The 19,153-nt window shown below is 46.4% G+C and overlaps 1 protein-coding gene across 1 annotated transcript in view; it reads right to left on the bottom strand.

Moving 5' to 3' along the window:
* chd4b (chromodomain helicase DNA binding protein 4b) overlaps positions 1–19,153 on the bottom strand; it is a 38,179-nt gene that overhangs the window by 14,145 nt on the left and 4,881 nt on the right. The window contains exons 8-23 of the mRNA XM_051956453.1: positions 18,492–18,613; positions 18,288–18,411; positions 18,037–18,209; positions 17,006–17,251; positions 15,506–15,709; positions 8,784–8,995; positions 8,391–8,522; positions 6,541–6,640; positions 6,270–6,461; positions 4,657–4,857; positions 4,280–4,417; positions 3,788–3,909; positions 1,108–1,281; positions 770–911; positions 431–680; positions 222–346 (exon numbers count right to left, since the gene is read on the bottom strand). Coding sequence (XP_051812413.1) covers positions 222–346; positions 431–680; positions 770–911; positions 1,108–1,281; positions 3,788–3,909; positions 4,280–4,417; positions 4,657–4,857; positions 6,270–6,461; positions 6,541–6,640; positions 8,391–8,522; positions 8,784–8,995; positions 15,506–15,709; positions 17,006–17,251; positions 18,037–18,209; positions 18,288–18,411; positions 18,492–18,613 — 2,657 coding nt within the window. The remainder of the gene's footprint in view (positions 1–221; positions 347–430; positions 681–769; positions 912–1,107; positions 1,282–3,787; positions 3,910–4,279; positions 4,418–4,656; positions 4,858–6,269; positions 6,462–6,540; positions 6,641–8,390; positions 8,523–8,783; positions 8,996–15,505; positions 15,710–17,005; positions 17,252–18,036; positions 18,210–18,287; positions 18,412–18,491; positions 18,614–19,153) is intronic.

Genomic DNA, 19,153 nt, shown 5'->3' with positions numbered 1-19,153 from the left:
CTCCTGATTGACCTGGAGATCTGATCTGCTTCAAACTTTCCTACCATAAAATACGGATATTTAAACGAGTACCGGGTAAAAGAGAAGGTTTAAAATCCCCTGTCGACCAGCAGGTTTATTCTCACATTAAATCTGAAGCTGTTTGAAGAACAATATCTGAGGAACTACTGAAGATAAAAAACCTGAAACCTGTGAGGCTCTACCTGTGAGGTTCTGGTTACCTGGATGTCGTTGTGAGGGTTCCAGTCGGAGTCGTAGATGATGACGGTGTCGGCGGAGGCCAGGTTGATGCCCAGACCTCCAGCTCTGGTGGACAGTAGAAAAGCAAACTGCTGAGCTCCAGGAGCTGCAGGATGAAGACCAGAGTTCAGACCATCAGATTCCACCTCAGACGTCCTGAGACACGAATCAAACAAACCCGGGAACTCACCGTTAAACCGGTCGATGGCTTCCTGCCGCAGGTTCCCGGTGACGCTTCCGTCGATCCTCTCGTATTTGTAGCCTTCGTTCTCCAGGAAGTCCTCCAGCAGGTCCAGCATCTTGGTCATCTGGGAGAACACCAGAACCCTGTGTCCTCCCTCCTTCAGCCTCCTCATCATCTTCTGCAGCAGCATCAGTTTCCCTGAAGACTTGGTCAGCGCCGTGCCCTCATACATGCCATTTGGGAGCTTTGGCGCCTCCTGAAACCAGAAAACAAAGCGGCTGCATCACGCAGGCTTCGGTTTGGAGACATGAACCTGAGATGCAAGGTTCTGGAGATGGAGCTCACGGTGGCAGCAGCTGGGAACAGGTAGGGATGGTTGCAGCACTTCTTCAGGTCCATCACCACGTTCAGCAGAGACACCTGGTTTCCACCTCCACGAGTGTTCAGAGCCTCAAAGTTACGGGTCAGAATGAACTTGTAGTATTTCCTGAGAGACAAAGAAAGTTTGAAAACAAAGAAGATCGATGAGAGACAGTAAAAGAACCGTCCTGGTGAGCAGACATGCATATCCAAAAATAAGTCATTTAAAAGACTCTGCAGAACCTTCTCCCCATAAACACCAAACAAACGAACCACCAGCAGAGAACCCAGTTTGTTTCTGAAGGCCCTGAAGCTCCACTCACTTCTGCATGGGGCTGAGCTCCACCCGCACGATGAGCTCCGTCTTTGAAGGCATGTGTTTGAAGACGTCGGCCTTCAGCCTCCTCAGCATGTGAGGCCCCAGCATGTCGTGGAGCTTCTTGATCTGGTCCTCCTTGGCGATGTCGGCGAACTCCTCCAGGAAGCCCTCCAGGTTACTGCAGAGAAGAAACAACAGAGTTACCGGTTACGGCCTCTTTAAAACCGAACAAATTAGGCTCAAACAAACAAAGAGACCGGCAGCATATAAACTGGACACAGACAAGGGAAAAAAACAGCTTTATTTATGAATAATCAAACTAATCAGGGTAGAAATAAACAGAAATAAACTAAACATGCATGGGGGAAGGGGGGATGAATCAAATACCTGAAAAGAGAAGAACTCATTGTTAATCATGAAAGGAAAGTTTGCACAAACAAAACAACCCTCATGCGTTTGTCCGGGGAGGACGTGTGGCTTTGTGGTGCTCATGCCTCTGCTCTGCCTGCCGCTCGCTCCTGCCTCCCTAAATACCCTCCTCCTCCCTAAGAGCTGGCAGCACCCAGGTGTTCTGCAGCTACACAGGTAAAGGAGGAGGGAGATCAGAGAGAGCAAGGAGAGAGGCAGCAGACAGCCACATGTAACACTACCTCAGAGTTCAGGGGTTCAGCAGCAGAGGAACGCCTGTACAGAACCACATCTGTATAGATCTACATCTGCATAGAACCACATCTGCATAGAACCACATCTGCTTAGAACCACATCTGCATAGAACCACATCTGCATAGAACCACATCTGCATAAAACCACATCTGCTTAGAACCACATCTGCATAGAACCACATCTGCATAGAACCACATCTGCATAGAACCACATCTGCATAGAACCACATCTGCATAAAGCCACATCTGCATAGAACCACATCTGCATAGAACCACATCTGCATAGAACCACATCTGCATAGAACCACATCTGCATAAAACCACATCTGCATAGAACCACATCTACATAAAACCACATCTGCATAAAACCACATCTGCTTAGAACCACATCTGCTTAGAACCACATCTGTATAGATCCACATCTGCATAGAACCACATCTGCATAGAACCACATCCGTATAAAACCACATCTGCATAGAACCACATATCTGCATAGATCCATATCTGTATAGAACCACATCTGCATAGAACCCCATCTGCATAGAACCAAATCCGCATAGAACCACATCTGCATAGAACCACATCTGCATAGAACCACATCTGCATAGAACCACATCTGCATAGAACCACACCTGCATAGATCCATATCTGTATAGAACCACATCTGTATAGAACAACATCTGCATAGATCTACATCTGCATGGAACCACATATCTGCATAGAACCCCATCTGTATAGAACCACACCTGCATAGAACCCCATCTGCATAGAACCCCATCTGCATAGAACCACATCTGTATAGAATCACATCTGCATAGAGCCACATCTGCATAGAACCACATCTGTATAGATCTACATCTGCATAGAACCACATCCGTATAAAACCACATCTGCATAGAACCACACCTGCATAGATCCATATCTGTATAGAACCACATCTGCATAGAACCACATCTGTATAGATCCACATCTGTATAGAACCCCATCTGCATAGAACCCCATCTGTATAGAACCACACCTGCATAGAACCCCATCTGCATAGAACCCCATCTGCATAGAACCACATCTGTATAGAATCACATCTGCATAGAGCCACATCTGCATAGAACCACATCCGTATAAAACCACATCTGCATAGAACCACATCTGCATAGATCCATATCTGCATAGAACCACACCTGCATAGATCCATATCTGTATAGAACCACATCTGCATAGAACCACATCTGTATAGATCCACATCTGTATAGAATCACATCTGCATAGAACCACATCTGCATAGAACCCCATCTGCATAGAACCACACCTGCATAGATCCATATCTGTATAGAACCACACCTGCATAAAATCACATCTGCATAAAATCACATCTGCATATAATTACATCTGCATAGATCCACATCTGCATAGAACCACATGTGCATAGAACCACATGTGCATAGAACCACATCTGTATAGAACCACATGTGCATAGAACCACATGTGCATAGAACCACATCTGCATAGAACCACATCTGCATAGAACCACATCTGCATAGAACCACATCTGCATAGATCCATATCTGCATAGAACCACACCTGCATAGATCCATATCTGTATAGAACCACATCTGCATAGAACCACATCTGTATAGATCCACATCTGTATAGAATCACATCTGCATAGAACCCCATCTGCATAGAACCCCATCTGCATAGAACCACACCTGCATAGATCCATATCTGTATAGAACCACACCTGCATAAAATCACATCTGCATAAAATCACATCTGCATATAATTACATCTGCATAGATCCACATCTGCATAGAACCACATGTGCATAGAACCACATGTGCATAGAACCACATCTGTATAGAACCACATGTGCATAGAACCACATGTGCATAGAACCACATCTGCATAGAACCACATCTGTATAGAACCACATCTGCATAGAACCACATCTGCATAGAACCACATCTGTATAGAACCACATCTGCATAGAACCACATCTGCATAGATAAGGAAACAGAGACTGACTTGAATCTCTCTGGCGTCAGGAAGTTCAACAGGTGGAAAAGTTCCTCCAGGTTGTTCTGCAGAGGAGTTCCAGTCAGCAGCAGTTTGTGTTGTAGAGGATAGTTGTTCAGAACCCGGAAGAACTGAAAATACACAGAAAATACTTATTAACACAAACTACTACTAATAAAACTACAGTAGCAGTGAGCAGTTGATTTAGAGTCAGACATGCTTCTTTTTTGCATCAGTTTTTCTTTTTTTACTGGTTTAGGAGCTCAGTTCAGAGGCCTGTCAACACTTTAACCTTACATTTTACTGTCAGGGATGTTTCAGGTTTGAATTTTTTGAAAGTTTTTTGGGGCTTTGTTCATCTCTGAAGTGGATAAACCTGCTGTACTGAACTTTCTTCATGGTGGTGATGCTGCATCAAATCTGAACTGCTGCAGGTTCATCCACCAACTACTATTTAAATAAACACACGATCCTAACATAGAAGAGTCAGAGTGTCGGTACCTTTGACTGGTTGTTCTTGAGCCGGTGGGCCTCGTCCACCACCAGACAGGCCCACTCAATGGAGCCCAGAACCGCCTGGTCGATGGTGATCAGCTCGTAGGACGTCAGCAGGACGTGGAACTTCACCTGAGTGTCTTTCTGTAAAGCAAACGGGAACTTAGTGAAGCTGGAAACACAAATATTAGAGGGAAAACACATCAGATCCTTTCATACAGAACTGAATTTTTATTTTTACTATATCTGCCGATAAGGCTTTTTGAAAAACAAACTTGCTGAAAGTGTCACAGTTACAACCAAATTAAATTCCCATCAGTCTAACTACACAGCTCAGTACAGCAGCAGATCCACTGGTTCTGGTGGTTCTGGAAGGTTCTGACCTTCATCTTGGAGGCCTTCTTTCCTCCTCGGATGGCGTTTCCTTCGAAGGAGAACTCGTTCTCTCTGATCACCGCCCTGCTGTCCTTATCTCCGACGTACGTCACCACATACATGTCTGGAGCCCACATCTCGAACTCCCTCTCCCAGTTGATGATGGTGGACAGAGGAGCGCTGACCAGGAACGGACCTTTGGAGTGACCCTGAACACAGCATCACACATGGAGTCACTTTTATCCAGTTTATTACATTCACAGTGACTGTTTTCTGTTTGTTCTGGCTGGAAATGACACAAACAAACACAGTAGAAGCTCTCTGCTTTCATCCATGACTGCATCAGCTGTTCTACCTTTATAGCAGATTAGAACCCGACAGAACATGGAGAGAACCACCAAGAAAATCTGGAATGAGAAAGAAGCTGCATTTTCTTTAACATTTGTGACAATTAATAATTTTGGACGTGTCATTTTTAAAGAAAGCAGTTCAAAATCCGTCATTATGGTCTGTAAGACGGCGTCATTTCCAGCCAGAACAAACCTGTTGGTCAAATAAAAATAAATCGAAACCTGGTGTGAGGAGGAATAATCTGAATCACTAGATATGAAGAATATTTAGCTGTGCTGCTTTCAGCCTCTTTCACATGTCTGAAACTTTAAACACTGACTGATGGAGTCAGACTGGAATAAATAAATAATAATAATAACAACAATAACTTTTTTATATAGCACCCTTAAGAAGAGTGTTCACAAGGTGCTTTGACAGTCAAAACATGCAACAGAATCAGGCAAGACATAAGGAGACAAGGCAGAGTCAATTAACCCTCCTGTTGTCTTCATTTACAGGCACCAAAAAATACTGTTTCCTTGTCTGTAAAAAATCCAAAAATTGAGAAAAAAAAAATCCCCAAATTTCATAAAATTTGCAAAACCTTCAGGAAGAAAATTCCAATAATTCCTTAAAAGTTTCCCTTAAAAATTTTATTAAAAAAAAAATCACCCAATTTGGCAAAAAAAAAAAAGTTTTGAAATATTTTCAAAAAATCAGTAAAAATATTCCAAAAAAATCCTAAAAATACCTAAAGTGATTAAATAAATATCAGTAAGACTTCTAATATTTTCTTTAAGAACATTCACATAAAATTTTGGTACATTTTTTTCTGAATTTTCTAAAGAAACATTTTTAACATTTCTTTTTTTCCACCAATAAAAGTTCAAAAATTTCCCAAAAATGTTAAAAATGTGAACATTAGAAGTTTCACGGTGAAAATTTTTTTCCCCCCACATTTTAAAACAGGATGACACGAGGGTTAAAATAAATACCAAAAAAGATAATAAATTAAATGAATAATTAGCTAAATTAACACGCATATCAAATGAATGAACTAGGCAGTTTAAAAATTAAAGATTGAAGATTAAAAGTCAGAAATTAAGGAGTGAAAGAGGACATCACACCAAAGAACCAGGCAGCTAAAATAAAATAAAACAAGAGAGAACGTATAAAATAAACAGGACATAATGTAAAACGGAACACTAAAACAAATCAAAGCTAAACTTCACATAAAAGCAAGTCTATAAAAGTGGGTTCTAAGCAACAGATCCGTCTATCAGCTGATTACCTCCTTGTACAGCGAGTAGAGGAACACGGCCGTCTGCACCGTCTTTCCCAAACCCATCTCGTCGGCCAGGATGGTGTCTGTGGCCTGAGCCCAGGAGAACCGCAGCCAGTTGAGGCCCTCCAGCTGGTAGGGGTGCAGGGTCCCCCCGGTGCTGTCCAGGTACTCGGGCTGCCGGTCGAACTTGATGGTGGGCTGGAAGGAGAAACATCAGGTGAACATCTGTCCTGCTTCAGTCCCCTTCAGGAGAGTCGATCAGCTTAGAAACACTCACGTCCACCACCGGGTTAGCAGGCGGACGCTCGGCCTTCTTCACTTTGACCGGCTTCTTCAGCTTCTTCCCAGGTCGACCCTCCTCCCCCATCATCAGCTCCCTGACAGAACAAACAGGTTTTAGAAAGAACCATCAGACTTACTGTGATGCAGACATCAGTTGAAGAAAGTTCTGTATGACGAGAGCAAAGAGCTGAACGAATCCAAAGATATAAACTATTCTGGATGTCAGTGTTACACCCCCACAAGCGTTCCCTTTTGTTCTGCTTCTTCTAAATTATTTTCATTTTCTCTGCAGATGCGCTAAATCACCTCCGTCTCTCCAGACTAATTCATTCCTTACAGAGTTATTCCAGTCATCTAAAACATTCCTGTATTTGAATGTACACCAACAGCTGCACCTCCAGGCACCAGTCCGTCAAACTCCTGAAGTTTGCAGATGACACCACCCTCATCGGACTCATCTCTGATGGGGATGAGTCTGCTTACAGACTGGAGGTAGACAACTTGGTGACCTGGTGCAGCAGAAACAACCTGGAGCTCAACGCCCAGAAGACAGTGGAGATGGTGGTGGACTTCAGGAGGAACACAGCCCCCCCCTACTCCCATCAAGCTCCCTGACTCCACAGTGCTCACCGTGGAGTCTTTCTGCTTTTTGGGATCCATCATCTCCCAGGACCTGAAGTGGGAGATGAACATCACCTCCATAACCAGGAAGGCACAGCAGAGGATGTACTTCCTGAGGCAGCTGAAGAAGTTCAACCTATGATGGTGCACTTCTACACGGCCATCATAGAGTCCATCCTCTCCTCCTCCATCACCGTCTGGTACCCTGCAGCCACCGCTTGGGACAAGAGCAGACTGCAGCGCATCATCTGCTCTGCTGAGAAGGTGATCAGATGTAACCTGCCACCCCTCCAGGATCTGTACACCTCTAGGACTTTAAGGCGTGCAACCAAGATCTTGGCCGACCCCTCTCACCCTGGACACAAACTTTTTGAACCCCTCCCCTCAGGCAGGAGGCTGTGGTCCATCAGGACTAAAACCTCTCGCCACAAGAACGGCTTCTTCCCCTCTGCTGCACCGCTGATGAACACTGCCCATGCCACTGTTAATCAGCTCTGTTAACTATATTAATTACTACTGAGTAGTAACTGTACATACCTTGTCTATTGTTTATTTTATTTTATAATTCTTACATCTCTTTACTTACTATTTAAATTGTACTTGCACCAAGAGCACCAGAGAAAATTCCTTGTAAGTGTAAAAACCTACTTGGCAATAAAAGTGATTCTGATTCTGATTTATTTATTTCAATCTGTATGTTTGGGAAATCGTCAGTTAGCCCCCTCTGGTACACTGTAGATTCGTATATTTTCTCATCTGGAATGACTCTCCATGTTCATTAGGTTATCCTCTAGCTGTGCGTGTAGCTGCTTCACATCTCCACATTTTCTGTGTTTTGAATCCTCTCCTACACTTTCTGAATCCAGTCTGGTATTCACCTTTAAAATCTCTTCTTTAAATGCCCCTAATTGTTTGTTGTTTTCTTGGCGAAAACCTTCCAGTTCAGCCATTCCTTCACGGCGGGCTTGCGTCTTCTATCTGGCTTGTTGCTAGTTAGCTTTAGCCGCTAGCTGCACCTCTGCTGGTTCGTACGACTCCATGTGTTGGCAGACTTCGCATCCCCTTTCCTTACGCCACTTGTCTCATGTTTTTCTTCAATTTGTACGGAGGTATTTTTCTAAATATTCCCGCTCTGTTGGAAGCTCTCTCACCGGAAATCCCCTGTATTCGTTTCCATCATAAACCACACCACAGAAAACGTAAATATCACAGCATCAGTCTCACCTGTGGTTCCAGTACGTCTGTTTGTAGGCGTCGAACTCGGGAACGTCCATGTCTTCGCTCTCCCAGGTGGACTGATCGTACGGCAGGTCTCTCCATTTGATCAGGTAGTGAACGTTGTTCTTCTTATCAACACTGACAGGAATAAGAACAGAGACGACACACGGAGTCAAGACGAAACTCTGCAGCAGAAGTAATAAAACAACTCTCTCGTCTTTGTGTCATACTTGGTTCGTGCAAGGTGAAATTAAATTTGAATTCTTTGTCTTTTTTATTAGAAGACAAATTCAAATCAATTTCCTTCTATTTCAGCTTCTCCTTTTTATCAGGTATCCTAAAAGTTTTAAGGTGACGTGTGTCAGCAGCCTGTGATATTCGGCGCTGCAGGTGTCCTACCTGTGGTTCAGGATGCGGTGGATCATCAGCCACTCCATCTTCACTCCGTAGCGGTAAAACTCCTCCTCCATGTGGATGAACAGCGGATCCTTGTTCTTCCTCTTGGTGCTCTTGTTCTCGTCGCCGTCGCCTCCGAAGTCGACCGGCGGCGGTTCGTCCATGTCGGTCTTCCTCTGGTAGTTACGGAACATTACCTGGCAGTTCAGCTCCAGCTGGAGATGGTCAGAGGGTCCAGAGTTAGAGACCCGGAGAGGCTGGTTCTGACCTGTGGGTGGTTCTGACCTGAGGCTGGTTCTGACCTGTAGCTGGTTCTGACCTGTAGGTGGTTCTGACCTGTAGGTGGTTCTGACCTGAGGCTGGTTCTGACCTGTAGGTGGTTCTGACCTGAAGATGGTTCTGACCTGAGGCTGGTTCTGACCTGAGGCTGGTTCTGACCTGTAGCTGGTTCTGACCTGAGGCTGGTTCTGACCTGAGGCTGGTTCTGACCTGAGGATGGTTCTGACCGGAGACTGGTTCTGACCTGAGGATGGTTCTGACCGGAGGCTGGTTCTGACCGGAGGCTGGTTCTGACCTGTAGGTGGTTCTGACCTGAGGCTGGTTCTGACCTGAGGCTGGTTCTGACCTGAGGATGGTTCTGACCTGTAGGTGGTTCTGACCTGAGGATGGTTCTGACCTGAGGATGGTTCTGACCTGTAGCTGGTTCTGACCTGTAGCTGGTTCTGACCGGAGGCTGGTTCTGACCTGTAGCTGGTTCTGACCTGAGGCTGGTTCTGACCTGTAGCTGGTTCTGACCGGAGGCTGGTTCTGACCTGAGGCTGGTTCTGACCGGAGGCTGGTTCTGACCTGAGGCTGGTTCTGACCTGAGGCTGGTTCTGACCGGAGGCTGGTTCTGACCTGAGGCTGGTTCTGACCTGTAGCTGGTTCTGACTTGTAGCTGGTTCTGACCTGAGGCTGGTTCTGACCTGTAGCTGGTTCTGACCTGAGGCTGGTTCTGACCGGAGGCTGGTTCTGACCGGAGGCTGGTTCTGACCTGTAGGTGGTTCTGACCTGAGGCTGGTTCTGACCTGTAGGTGGTTCTGACCTGTAGGTGGTTCTGACCTGTAGCTGGTTCTGACCTGAGGCTGGTTCTGACCTGAGGATGGTTCTGACCTGTAGCTGGTTCTGACCTGTAGCTGGTTCTGACCGGAGGCTGGTTCTGACCTGTAGCTGGTTCTGACCTGAGGATGGTTCTGACCTGTAGGTGGTTCTGACCTGTAGCTGGTTCTGACCTGAGGCTGGTTCTGACCTGTAGGTGGTTCTGACCTGTAGGTGGTTCTGACCTGTAGCTGGTTCTGACCTGAGGCTGGTTCTGACCTGTAGGTGGTTCTGACCTGAAGATGGTTCTGACCTGTAGATGGTTCTGACCTGTAGCTGGTTCTGACCGGAGGCTGGTTCTGACCTGTAGCTGGTTCTGACCTGAGGCTGGTTCTGACCTGTAGCTGGTTCTGACCTGAGGATGGTTCTGACCTGTAGGTGGTTCTGACCTGTAGCTGGTTCTGACCTGAGGCTGGTTCTGACCTGTAGGTGGTTCTGACCTGTAGGTGGTTCTGACCTGTAGCTGGTTCTGACCTGAGGCTGGTTCTGACCTGTAGGTGGTTCTGACTTGTAGCTGGTTCTGACCGGAGGCTGGTTCTGACCTGAGGCTGGTTCTGACCTGTAGCTGGTTCTGACCTGAGGCTGGTTCTGACCTGAGGCTGGTTCTGACCGGAGGCTGGTTCTGACCTGTAGGTGGTTCTGACCTGTAGGTGGTTCTGACCTGAGGCTGGTTCTGACCTGAGGCTGGTTCTGACCTGTAGCTGGTTCTGACCTGTAGCTGGTTCTGACCTGAGGATGGTTCTGACCTGTAGGTGGTTCTGACCTGCAGCTGGTTCTGACCTGTAGGTGGTTCTGACCTGTAGGTGGTTCTGACCGGAGGCTGGTTCTGACCTGAGGATGGTTCTGACCTGAGGATGGTTCTGACCTGTAGCTGGTTCTGACCTGTAGCTGGTTCTGACCTGAGGATGGTTCTGACCTGTAGCTGGTTCTGACCTGTAGCTGGTTCTGACCTGAGGCTGGTTCTGACCTGTAGCTGGTTCTGACCTGAGGATGGTTCTGACCTGTAGGTGGTTCTGACCTGAGGATGGTTCTGACCTGAGGATGGTTCTGACCTGTAGCTGGTTCTGACCTGTAGCTGGTTCTGACCTGAGGGTGGTTCTGACCTGAGGATGGTTCTGACCTGAGGCTGGTTCTGACCTGCAGCTGGTTCTGACCTGTAGGTGGTTCTGACCTGAGGCTGGTTCTGACCTGTAGGTGGTTCTGACCTGTAGCTGGTTCTGACCTGAGGCTGGTTCTGACCTGAGGATGGTTCTGACCTGAGGATGGTTCTGACCTGCAGCTGGTTCTGACCTGTAGGTGGTTCTGACCTGAGGATGGTTCTGACCTGTAGGTGGTTCTGACCTGTAGCTGGTTCTGACCTGAGGCTGGTTCTGACCTGAAGATGGTTCTGACCTGAGGCTGGTTCTGACCTGAGGCTGGTTCTGACCTGAGGATGGTTCTGACCGGAGGCTGGTTCTGACCTGAGGATGGTTCTGACCGGAGGCTGGTTCTGACCGGAGGCTGGTTCTGACCGGAGGCTGGTTCTGACCTGTAGGTGGTTCTGACCTGAGGATGGTTCTGACCTGTAGGTGGTTCTGACCTGAGGATGGTTCTGACCTGAGGATGGTTCTGACCTGTAGCTGGTTCTGACCTGAGGCTGGTTCTGACCTGAGGATGGTTCTGACCTGTAGGTGGTTCTGACCTGAGGCTGGTTCTGACCTGAGGATGGTTCTGACCTGAGGATGGTTCTGACCTGAGGATGGTTCTGACCTGTAGCTGGTTCTGACCTGAGGCTGGTTCTGACCTGAGGATGGTTCTGACCTGAGGATGGTTCTGACCTGAGGCTGGTTCTGACCTGAGGATGGTTCTGACCTGAGGATGGTTCTGACCTGTAGCTGGTTCTGACCTGAGGCTGGTTCTGACCTGAGGATGGTTCTGACCTGTAGGTGGTTCTGACCTGAAGGTGGTTCTGACCTGAGGATGGTTCTGACCTGTAGCTGGTTCTGACCTGAGGCTGGTTCTGACCTGAGGATGGTTCTGACCTGAGGATGGTTCTGACCTGAGGCTGGTTCTGACCTGAGGATGGTTCTGACCTGAGGCTGGTTCTGACCTGAGGATGGTTCTGACCTGAGGCTGGTTCTGACCTGAGGATGGTTCTGACCTGTAGGTGGTTCTGACCTGAAGGTGGTTCTGACCTGAGGATGGTTCTGACCTGAGGATGGTTCTGACCTGAGGATGGTTCTGACCTGAGGATGGTTCTGACCTGTAGGTGGTTCTGACCTGTAGCTGGTTCTGACCTGAGGCTGGTTCTGACCTGAAGATGGTTCTGACCTGTAGGTGGTTCTGACCTGTAGCTGGTTCTGACCTGAGGCTGGTTCTGACCTGAAGATGGTTCTGACCTGAGGCTGGTTCTGACCTGAGGCTGGTTCTGACCTGAGGATGGTTCTGACCGGAGGCTGGTTCTGACCTGAGGATGGTTCTGACCGGAGGCTGGTTCTGACCGGAGGCTGGTTCTGACCTGAGGCTGGTTCTGACCTGTAGGTGGTTCTGACCTGTAGGTGGTTCTGACCTGAGGCTGGTTCTGACCTGAGGCTGGTTCTGACCTGAGGATGGTTCTGACCTGTAGCTGGTTCTGACCTGAGGCTGGTTCTGACCTGAGGATGGTTCTGACCTGTAGGTGGTTCTGACCTGAGGCTGGTTCTGACCTGAGGATGGTTCTGACTTGTAGCTGGTTCTGACCGGAGGCTGGTTCTGACCTGTAGCTGGTTCTGACCTGAGGCTGGTTCTGACCTGTAGCTGGTTCTGACCTGAGGATGGTTCTGACCTGTAGGTGGTTCTGACCTGTAGGTGGTTCTGACCTGAGGCTGGTTCTGACCTGTAGCTGGTTCTGACCTGAGGCTGGTTCTGACCTGTAGGTGGTTCTGACCTGAAGATGGTTCTGACCTGAGGCTGGTTCTGACCTGAGGCTGGTTCTGACCTGTAGGTGGTTCTGACCTGAAGGTGGTTCTGACCTGCAGCTGGTTCTGACCGGAGGCTGGTTCTGACCTGAGGCTGGTTCTGACCTGTAGCTGGTTCTGACCTGAGGCTGGTTCTGACCTGAGGATGGTTCTGACCGGAGGCTGGTTCTGACCTGTAGGTGGTTCTGACCTGTAGGTGGTTCTGACCTGAGGCTGGTTCTGACCTGTAGGTGGTTCTGACCTGTAGGTGGTTCTGACCTGAGGCTGGTTCTGACCTGTAGCTGGTTCTGACCTGTAGCTGGTTCTGACCTGAGGATGGTTCTGACCTGAGGCTGGTTCTGACCTGTAGGTGGTTCTGACCTGTAGGTGGTTCTGACCTGCAGCTGGTTCTGACCTGTAGGTGGTTCTGACCTGTAGGTGGTTCTGACCGGAGGCTGGTTCTGACCTGAGGATGGTTCTGACCTGTAGGTGGTTCTGACCTGAGGATGGTTCTGACCTGAGGATGGTTCTGACCTGTAGCTGGTTCTGACCTGTAGCTGGTTCTGACCTGTAGGTGGTTCTGACCTGAGGATGGTTCTGACCTGAGGCTGGTTCTGACCTGCAGCTGGTTCTGACCTGCAGCTGGTTCTGACCTGTAGGTGGTTCTGACCGGAGGCTGGTTCTGACCTGAGGCTGGTTCTGACCTGTAGGTGGTTCTGACCTGTAGCTGGTTCTGACCTGTGGATGGTTCTGACCTGTAGCTGGTTCTGACCTGAGGCTGGTTCTGACCTGAGGATGGTTCTGACCTGAGGATGGTTCTGACCTGTAGCTGGTTCTGACTTGTAGGTGGTTCTGACCTGAGGATGGTTCTGACCTGTCGCTGGTTCTGACCTGTAGCTGGTTCTGACCTGTAGGTGGTTCTGACCTGTAGGTGGTTCTGACCTGAGGATGGTTCTGACCTGAGGATGGTTCTGACCTGTAGCTGGTTCTGACCTGTAGGTGGTTCTGACCTGAGGATGGTTCTGACCTGTAGGTGGTTCTGACCTGAGGCTGGTTCTGACCTGCAGCTGGTTCTGACCTGTAGGTGGTTCTGACTTCCCTTTTCATGGTTTTACCTGCAGCTTCACATGTTTTTGTTAGTGCTGGGACTTCAACATGGAAAATTTGATTAATTAATTACAGAAAAAATAACACGTCAAAAAAAAAAATAACGCATTTAATCGCACCTTTCTCAGTTCCCTAACTTCTGGCACACCGGTAACCCTGACGAACACTTCGGCCCAGTAGGTGGCGGTAATGAACCTAAAGTCTGTTTACCAGCCGTGAAGATTTAACTTCCTTTCATTACGAAAACAGTTCAGGAATTCTGAAAGCATTTGAGGTGATTAATAAGCTTCTGAACCTGTCCTCATTTAGACGTTTAACAAATGTTTCACGATGCGTCGGACTAGGACTGGGCGATATGGCCAAAAAATAAAATCGCGATTTTTTTTTAGTCATCTTGGACGATTACGTTTTTAATCGATTTTTGTTGTTTCTTTGCGGTCTGTTTGCTATGGCTAGTGCTAGCCATGCCGCACTCCCGTAGCTGCAGCACTCTTCCCATTCTTTAGGATGCCTCTGCTGGAGGTGCTGAAAGAGGTTAGTTGTGCTGCTACTCTTCATTTTCACAGTAGTTTTGCAAACATTGCACATGACTGTAGTTTGCTCTGAGTCAGTCTTGTCAAAGCCGAACCACTTCCATATAATCGATGTAACATGAGGCCCTTTTCTCGCGACCAACTCTTCGTCTGCTGTTGTGTCCGCCATGACGGGGGTGTGAGTGTTTTGGTGGAAGGAGATGAGAGACAGAAGCAAACGCCAGTGCACAGGTTGTGAAAGGCAGAAGAAGAATCTGTATTGGTATATTTCTAAATTTTATTCTATTTTATTCTTTTTTATCCTATTCTTCTGTGAATACCTTGTCTATTTTTTATAACGTCCTGCTGCTCATATGCACCTTAATTGCCCCTCGGGGATAAATAAAGTTTATCTGAATCTGAATATATTTAAGCTGGCCTCAATTTTAGGAGTTGGCAAATTTTCAAATCGACAGGTTTTAAAAAGGCGAATTAATCGAATTAATTCGATTTATCGCCCAGCCCTACGTCGGACCTCTGCACGTTGCATTGAATTTGCATAAAGTAGAAATGAAACTACTTTATGCAAATGCGCTCCGACTACATGCACCAGATGGCAGCTCGAAACACGTCGCAACGCAACCAGCATGCAACACGGAGCGAGAAATTGACGGATTTTGTGGACACATTAGCTGCAACAGTCCTGGTACTGGCAAAGAGTGTAGCCATCCCATAATAGACCACTTTTCAAGATACTGACAATGCCTGAGTTTACAAAATGTCTTAAAATGTTGAATATAATCGCTTTAATTTGACTTTGCAGTAATCTTTGAATGCAGTAGACAGATGAAAAATGCAGAAAAACTGAAATGAAACAAACATTTTTGTTGTTTAAGTTCACGTCTTCGTCTATTCATCCATTCTGTCATCAACCAAAATTTATTTGAATTGAAAAACTTTGTCAAAAATTGCTATTTGACAAAACAGTGATTAATCGCAATTAATTAGATTAATGCTTTGAATCACGTCTTGTCATTCATTTTCGTGGCTTTACCTGCAGCTCCTGCACCCAGGAGCAGTGCCAGTACGACATGTTGCACCACTTGACGAAGAACTCCCTCTCTCTACGTCCAGCCAGCGGTGGAGGATCAGGAGCGTCAGCAGGAAGGTCAGCGGGCCGAGGGACCGGCGTCGGAGCCGGCGGGTCGCCCCAGCGCCATGTCAGAACCTTCTGCACTTTACCCTTCATCGGTGGACACTGTTGGAGAGAAAACATGTGAAGCCTCTAAATCCAAAACCTGCCGACAGGTGTCAAGACATGGTGTCATTTATCTGCCAAAATCTGTTTAAAAAAAAAAGACTCAGAGTTTCCTTAAACATCTGTGACATGTTATTCTGTCAGGAAGGTTCACAAATTCTGAGATTAAATTCAGGATATTTGGAGAATATTCACCTAATCCTACATGTCTGGTTTAAAATTATCCAAAAATAAAAGCTGCAACTATTCATCGGGAATCCCCAAAATAAAAGCTTCAACTATTCATGATAAATTACCAAAATAAAAGCTGTAGCTATTCATCAGAAATCACCAAAATAAAAGCTGCAACTATTTATCAGAAATCATGAAAATAAAAGCTGCAACTATTCATCAGGAATCCCCAAAATAAAAGCTGCAACTACTCATCACAAATCACCAAAATAAAAGTAGCAATGATTTATTAGAAATCGCCAAAATAAAAGCAGCAACCATTCATTAGAAATCGCCAAAATAAAAGCAGCAACGATTAGTTAGAAATCGCCAAAGTAAAAGCTGCAACTCTTCATCATAAACTACCAAAACAAAAGCTGCAACTATTCACTGGAAATCAACAAAATAAAAGTTGCAACTATTTAGCAGAAATCACCAAAATGAAAGCTGCAACTATTAATTCAGAAATCATCAAAATAAAAGCTGCCACTGTTAATTCAGAAATCATCAAAATAAAAGCTGCAACTATTAATTCAGAAACCACCAAAATAAAAGCTGCAACTATTAATTCAGAAATCAACAAAATAAAAGTTGCAACTATTTAGCAGAAATCAACAAAATCAAAGCTCCAATGATTCATCGGAAATCACCAAAATGAAAGTTGCAAATATTCATCAGAGATGATCAAAATAAAAGCTGCAAGTATTCATCAGAAATCACCTAAATTAAAGCTGTAACTATTCATCAGAAATCACCAAAACAAAAGCTGCAAGTATTAGTCAGAAATCAACAAAATAAAAGCTGAAACTACTCATCAGGAATCACTGAAATAAAAGCTGAAATGATTAATCAAAAATCACCAAAATAAAAGCTGCCACTCTGAATTAGAAATTGGCAAAGTAAAAGCGGCAACTACTTATCAGAAATCCCCTAAATAAAAACTGCAACTATTCATTGGAAATCACCAAAATAAAAGCTGCAAGTATTTGTCAGAAATCACCAAAATAAAAGCTGCAACTGTTCACCATACTGTACATGCTGCGGCTCCATTTGCAGCCCACGTGCACGCCCCCATGCACGGCTCACCTTGCAGCGGGGGCAGATCCACTCTCCGTTGGGGATCTCGGGCAGCGGCGGGTTGAGGCAGTGGATGTGGTAGGAGGACGGGCAGGTGTCGCAGCACAGCAGCTCCCCTCCATCCTTACAGACCCGACAGAACTCGATGTGGTGGTCGTCCTCCTCCTCCAGGCCTTCGTCACGCCGCTCCTCGTCATCCTCGCCCTCCGCCTCCGACAGCTCGTCCCGGGCCTCCCACTGGATCCCCTCCTTCTCCTGGAGCGGCAGGGGAGGGGCAGAGGAGCATGCACGTCGGCGTGTGCACGTTGCAGCGTGCACGGCAGCGTGTGCACGTTAGCGTGTGCATGTTGGCGTGTAGAGCCAGAGGGAGGGGGGGAGGGGAGGAAATGGAGGATAGAGGGGGTGGAGGGGGAGCAGAAGACAAAGAAAAATGAGAACAGAACCAGTTAGAACCACAGAGAACACAGAACCAGTTAGAACCACAGAGAACCAGTTAGAACCACAGAGAACACAGAACCACAGAGAACCAGTTAGAACCACAGAGAACACAGAACCAGTTAGAACCACAGAGAACCAGTTAGAACCACAGAGAACACAGAACCAGTTAGAACCACAGAAAACCAGTTAGAACCACAGAGAACCAGTTAGAACCAAAGAGAACAGAACCAGTGAGAACCACAGAGAACCAGTTAGGTTCCACAGAGAACAGAACCAGCTAGAACCACACAGAATCAGTTAGAACCATAAAGAACTAGTAAGAACCACAGAGAACCAGTCAGAACCAAAGAGAACAGAATCAATTAGAACCCCAGAGAACATTTCAACAACAGAAAACTTTCTACAAACTGCACTGTCTACTGATGACTATGAGGCGTTTAGGGAACACCCGTGAATTGTGGCGGCTACGGATGCATATGACACATTTAGGGAAAAATCGGTAAACTCTAACGTCATGTGATGCATTTAGCGGCTATCTGTAAATTGCAGCTTCAGAGTGCACATCAGTCACAGCGCCCCCCAGTGGTGGTGGTGGTACTCACACAGTGAGGGCAGCTCCACTTGCCCTCGGGGGCCTTCTCCATGTCGGGGTCCAGGCAGACCATGTGATAGGCTCTGGGGCAGGTGTCACACAGGATGATCTCCCCTCCCTGCTGGCAGACCTCGCAGTAGTCCTGGTGGTCCGTCTCGTAGCCGTCACCGTCTTCGGTCTCTACTGAGGGACGAGCGGAACAATAGATCACATGGTCTCTGATGGAGTTCAACACGAACACATGTATGACTTCATCCGAACCTTTCTTCTTCTTCTTTGCACTCTTGGGCTTCTTCTTGGGTCGGCTGCTGCGGTTGGACCCGTCCGATACCGAGAAGCTGCCGTCATCGAAGTCGCTGTCGCCATCGGGTTCATCCTCGTCGCTCTGATCGGACAGAAAGAAACACTTAGATCATCATGAATGTTCTCGTCTGTGAGGAACACAGAACCAGAGAGTGGACTCACGGAGGAACGCTTCCTCTTGCTGTTCAGGCCGCCCAGTTTGATCTTGAGAGGAGCCACCTTCTTGGGTTTGGGTTTGGGTGGAGGTTTAGATGTCGGCTTCGACCTCTTACGAGCGTTTGGACCTGATGGAACCAACAGACGAGACTTAACCCTCCTGTTGTCCTCATTTACAGGCACCAAAAAACATTGTTTCCTTGTCTAAAAAAAATCAAAAAGTTCAACGAAAAAATTCCCCAAATTTGCAAAACCTTCAGAAAGAGAATTCCAATAATTCCTTCAAAGTTTCCCTTAAAAAATGCATAAATTTTTTTTTAAAAATCGCCAAAATTTGGCAAGAAAATTCTTGTAAATATTTTCAAAAAAATAGTAGAAATCGTCCAAAAAAATCCTAAAAATATCTAAAGTATATTCCATATATATCAGATAAAATTCTAATATTTTCTTTAAGAACATTCACAAAAAAAATCAACCAAAATCCAGAGAAATTCGCTGGATTTTGGTTGATCTTTTTGTGAATGTTCTTGACGCTCGTGTTGCCCTGCGGGTCAAATAGAAAATGTGGAAAAAATATATATTATCACAGTGAAACTTCTGATGTCCACATTTTCAACATTTTTGAGAAATTTTTGAATATTTTTTTTTGGGAAAAAATGAAATGTTTA

Source organism: Acanthochromis polyacanthus, chromosome 12, assembly GCF_021347895.1.
Source record: "Acanthochromis polyacanthus isolate Apoly-LR-REF ecotype Palm Island chromosome 12, KAUST_Apoly_ChrSc, whole genome shotgun sequence".
In the NCBI taxonomy this organism is placed as follows: domain Eukaryota; kingdom Metazoa; phylum Chordata; class Actinopteri; family Pomacentridae; genus Acanthochromis; species Acanthochromis polyacanthus.
This window is presented reverse-complemented; position numbering and strand designations above follow the sequence as displayed.